The following is a 5159-nucleotide window of genomic DNA, read 5'->3' as shown; positions in this document are numbered from 1 at the left end:
CGAAGAGAGGTACAGAAAAGCGTGCTATGCAGCACAGCGAAACCCACTACCGCGCTGAACAGGCTCGTCAGTTTCACTCCGTTTTGCACAAGCGGCGGACAACGGTCATTGTGAAAAAATGCAGTGTGTTCAGTTTCATTCTGTGAGTTCGACTGAGCTTGACTAAATGTTGCATTTTCGCCTTACGCGACTTGTTTTTATATATATAGCTTTTAAAGATTTTGACTAGTGTTTCTGTATCTAGTACATATATGTAGCAGTTGGGTTTTTTTTTTTACACACACACACACACACACAATTCGGAGAAAAAAATGTGTAGCCGACCCCGACGGGACTCGAACCCGCAATCTTCTGATTCGAAGTCAGACGCCTTATCCATTAGGCCACGGGGCCACATGCAAGAAACGTTGCACCAACACATATAAACATAAAAACACACACACACACACACACACACACACACACACACACACACACACACACACACACACACACACACACACACACACACACACACACAGTGAGAATTCACGCAGACACACACCAAATGAATAACACTGACTGAACTTGGCATAGGCAACATCAATGAAAATGACCATCAGTACTAACTGAAAAAATAACCAGTCCTTGGATGAACACTAATTCGCTCTCTTCTCTCTCTCCTTTCTTACCCCCTGCAGGGTCGACGGGCAGCTACACCAGCTCGGGAAGCGAGAGCGAAGGCCCCCGAGACCCCGACGACGTCGTACGAATCTTTGCGGATGCTGAGGGCTGGGAGCCCGATGACGTTTTCCTTGACTCACCAACGTCAGAAGGGCGTGCCGATTTCAGAGCTCACCTCGCTGCGACCCAGGACGTTGTGCTTCTACTCCAAGCCGCAGAGCAACGAACCCACGGAGTCGGAGCTGTACCGGCGAATGCTCATCTCGCACCGGAAGAGTTTACGTCACGTGGACAGACCGGACAACTACTGAAGCCGTCTGTGATTGGTCAGCAGAAAGATTCCAAAGAGGTTTCGCCTCGGAGCGCCGGGAAGGGCGCGACCCCTTCGTCATCGTCGTCGTCTTCTTCTTCTTCTTGTCCTGCTCCTCTGGTTAAAGCGGGTGGGAATGGGAAAGCATCGCCTGCTTGTTCTCCGCCTGGGGTTGGTGTGGCGGGACAGACTGTGAGCAAAGACAAAGCCAAGCAAACAGCTTTGTCTTCTGGCTCTTCAAGCCCTTCTTCTTCTTCCTCTCCATCGTCAAACTCTGCTCCTTCTTCTTCCGTCATCACTAAGCCAAGCTCCAGACCTCGCTTAGTACCTGGCCAGACAAACTCTGCGTCAGATATTTCTAACAAGAACTCTACTGCTTCTGCACTCCCATCTCGTAGTCTTCCAGGTGCGGCAAAGCCTAACTCGAAGGCTGAGCCCGATAAGAAGACTCCCCACACATCTGCATCCTCTGTAAGACCCCCTGGAGGCTTCAGCCTGTCCACAGACACCATAGCTGCTAAGGGTGTCTCTGCCAAGCCTGTGTCAGTGCGCGGTCCTTTTGGAGCTCTGATCTCTTCCAGTGGAGACGCAGGGAAGAAGACTGCACCACGAGGGCCTTCGACGATCAAGAAGGCTTCTTCAGCCACCGCCAAAGTTGTTTCTTCAACTCCTTCAAAAGATTCTCCAGCTCCTCCGAAAGGCCCTACACTAACGCTGACGCCATCTTCGAGCGCTGCTCCTTGCTTGGTTGTGACACCGGACTCGGACAGCGGTCTGGGACTTCTGGAGCCAGAGTACGACCGGGAGGAGCGAGAACCGACCCCCATCCCCCCAGCGCGCCTGATCGTCACCCAGACACCCACAGGCAGCGCCCTGCTCACCCACAAGCAGCAGCGAGGTAAAGCCGGTCAGATGTGCGACTGCTTCAACCCCAAGGTCCACTTCTGCAACTACACCAGCAGTTCATGCACCACCTGTGATGGCTCCGGCATCAGCAGTGATGACTCCTCCGCCATCATCACCACCACCACCACCATCACCTCGTCTGTGCGGAGCGATGGCTCTGTCGCCTCCACTTCATCTGAGTCGCCAACTTATCTGCTGAGCCAGGTCACCTTATCCCCGAACCCGCACAGCAGTCTGGGCCAGGAACTCTTGAGCACGCCTGAGCACGATCGCGAGGAGAGGGAACCTACCCCCATCCCACCAGACCGTCTGATCGTCACCCAATTACCCACGGGCAGCTCCGTACTAGTCGGCATGTACAAAGGCAACATCCACCCGCCCGTGCACCCCGTCCCGTCCCACGTGGCTGGCAGGAAGGGGGAGACAGAGACCAACAAGGAGAAAGACAAACGGAAAGACCAGAAAGAAACGCAGAAAGACAAACTGAAAAGCGGAGCAGGTCAGTCGAACGTACCCTTTGTAAAACGTCCCGGGGAAAGCGCCTTCACGCGGGAACAACAGCAACAACCTCAACAACAACCACCAGGCTCATCCGCTAAAAGCGGGGCCACGGAGGCGCTGTTCTTCGATCCGGTAAACCAGGAGCTGGTTCACGTCAAACGGTTCAAACCGGGTCCGAATCCAGAACCCGCCCGCTCCAGGTCCGCCGTGATGGAACCACACCGCGGAAAGTGGGCAACCCGGGAACCTCCCAGAAGAAGCCCCAGCCCCGGTCCGAAGTCGCAGGAGCGAGAGAACAGGGCGGGAGCCAAGTTGGGAGAGAAGCAGAAAGCTCATTCGGCCAGTGCCCTCTACGCGAGCATCGCCGACGACCCAGAGAGGGAGCTGGTTTACCAGTACTTCAGGGAACTGGCCTTCGTGCTCTGTCTGCTCACCTTCCTGGGCCTGCTCTTCAAAGTCAGGCCTCACATCTTCGTGGGCGCCGTGCTGGGCGTGCACTTGGCTCTCTTCTTCTCCAGGAAGTACATCTTCATCAGAAAGCCTATCGCCAAATAAGCGAGAGGCTGGACTGATTGATTATGTTTTCGATAAAATGAGGCGCTGAAGGAGATGAAGAACGACAGGGATGACAGTTTGGATGAGAGGGAGTGAAGGAGGAGGAGGGGGGGGGGGGGGGGGGGGGGTTGGGGTGGTGGTGTCAGAAAGCCTGCCGCCAAATAAGCAAGAGGTTGGACTGATTCATTTGTTTTCGATGAAATGAATGAGACGCTGTCGGAGAAGAAGAAAAACGTGGATGACATTTTGGATGGGAGCGAAGGAAGGAGGGTTGGTGGTGTCGGGGACGTATGTGACAGGCAGAGACCGAGATGAAAGTTTAAAATCGGCAAAGATATCGTCTCTTCCAAACACACTTTTGTCATACATGTTTAGTACTTCTTCATCAAAAACAACAATAACCGGTCATCAGGAACAGAGAAGAAAAAGAAGAGGATGAGGGGGAGAGAAGCGGCCAAGAAAAACTGTGTGTTTCTTCTTCCACGGTGGGCACATTTCGTCAAGAATAAAATGAAAAGGTAGGGAAGAGGGAGTAGGATGTGAAGATGTGGAAGAACAGCTGCGTAACTGAAGAGAACCGAGGGTTGCAGACGACTCTGTCTGTTCCTGAAACTAGCACAATCCATGGTGGCGCAACGAGAAAAGGAAGAGAAGATGGTAAAGTATATGGAGAGAAGAAAACGGAAATCCAGTTAATCTTTTTCAAGAAGAACAAGAAGAACAAAAGGAAGAAGAAGAGGAGGAAGAAGAAGAGGAAGAAAAAGAAGAAGAAGAAGAAGAAGAAGAAGAAGAAGAAGAAGAAGAAGAAGAAGAAGAAGAAGAAGAATACGACACTCATCGTTCTTTAAACCGTTGAAGGTGGGATATAGAATTTGTCGTACTCATTGAAATGAATACAACAAATATCAGATATAAAAGAGTGTAGTTTTTACATATTTCCGCTGTAATTAACTTGTATCGTTTTGAGAAGAAATGGAAGAGGAAGAAGAAGGAGGAGAACAACAACACTCACCACTACATTCTTTCAGTTCATGGAGGTGGGATAGAATTTGTCGTACCATTTCGAAGAAGAAGAATGAATACCGAGAGAAAAGAGTGACCATTGTACAAACCTACATTGTCTTATTATCGTGTTCATTTTGAAGAAGGCGAAGAAGAAAAAGAAGAAGAAGAAGAAGTGGAAGAAGAAGATGAAGAACAAGAAGAAAAAGACTCTTGCTCACCATTTTGTCCATTCATAAGGATAGGACTTGTAGGATGTGTCGTACCTACTGGTTGTGAATCATGTGATTTTCACGCAATGTTTGATCGCCTTTTTTCATGTTTCGTCTAAAACTGTCATCCTTTTTTTTCCGGGGAGCCTCTAGACGTTTACTCACTCCATCTTCCAATTTTTAGAATCAACACTTTGTTCACGAGAATAAAACTAATTTCACTAAGCTGTTCAACCGACCGTGTTTTTTTAAATTTATTTCTATTTAGCGCTTTTGAGAGTAGTTTCTGAACAGTAAAGTCTGCCAGGAAAAGTGAGTGTTCTAACTCTGATTGTTATTTTTATTTTGCTTTCAGCTAAGCATGTCGTCTTTTTTAATTTTGTTATTGAAGATGGTGTTTGTTCTTCTGGTTTTTTTTCTCTTTTTTTTGTTGGGGGGGGGGGGGGGGCATGTGTTGAGATATCAATTGTTCGCAGGAAAAAGAACGACAGCGCCTAGTTCTACAGTTTAATGTCTCCCGCATAGATTCTCATTTTTTGTAATGGTTGGATTTTATCAAGACGTCAAGGTAGGATGTACATTTTTAATAGAGACAAACTGTGATGTGTACAGGTGTTGTGCTGATTTTGTCATTATTAAAAACACCTGGTGATAATCTGCACCTGCATTAATTTTGATTTTGATTAAATATCAATGGATTTGTTCATTTATTTTGTTTTGGTCTAAGAAAATGAGAGTGACTCAAACAATTGCTTGTTTTTTGTTTTTGATTTGTTTTGTGTGACATTGAGGAAGTTATGTTTTTGTTTGCATGAAATGTCCTTGTTTTTGCATTCAAAATCGGTTAGATTATTTACCAGCAGCTAAATCAGAATCAAACTAACTTTAGAATGGCAAAGAAAACAAGAACAAAGTTTCATGAAAATGATGAAACAGAATGAAAGAATTGAGAAAATAAAACTAAAAGGCAGAATGATGCGTTGATAGTCTTCTTATCGTATTCACTGGGA

General features: G+C 47.6%; 1 protein-coding gene and 1 non-coding gene across 2 annotated transcripts; one reads left to right on the top strand and one right to left on the bottom strand.

Annotated features, from left to right (window-relative positions):
- Nucleotides 1-320: 320 nt before the first annotated feature.
- On the bottom strand, nt 321-393 carry Trnar-ucg (transfer RNA arginine (anticodon UCG)). Its single transcript has one exon. It is a non-coding gene; the product is annotated as a tRNA-Arg (tRNA).
- Nucleotides 394-680: 287 nt separating this feature from the next.
- On the top strand, nt 681-2935 carry LOC138955478 (uncharacterized; the record flags this gene model as incomplete). Its single annotated transcript, XM_070327077.1, has 1 exon — nt 681-2935. A coding segment is annotated over one exon (2255 nt), but the record flags the coding sequence as incomplete, so codon positions are not given.
- Nucleotides 2936-5159: the final 2224 nt, after the last annotated feature.

This window comes from Littorina saxatilis, unplaced genomic scaffold (genome assembly GCF_037325665.1).
Source record: "Littorina saxatilis isolate snail1 unplaced genomic scaffold, US_GU_Lsax_2.0 scaffold_3003, whole genome shotgun sequence".
NCBI classification, from domain to species: Eukaryota; Metazoa; Mollusca; class Gastropoda; order Littorinimorpha; family Littorinidae; genus Littorina; species Littorina saxatilis.
The sequence above is the reverse complement of the archived record's forward strand: the minus strand, read 5'-3'. Positions and strand labels throughout refer to the sequence as shown.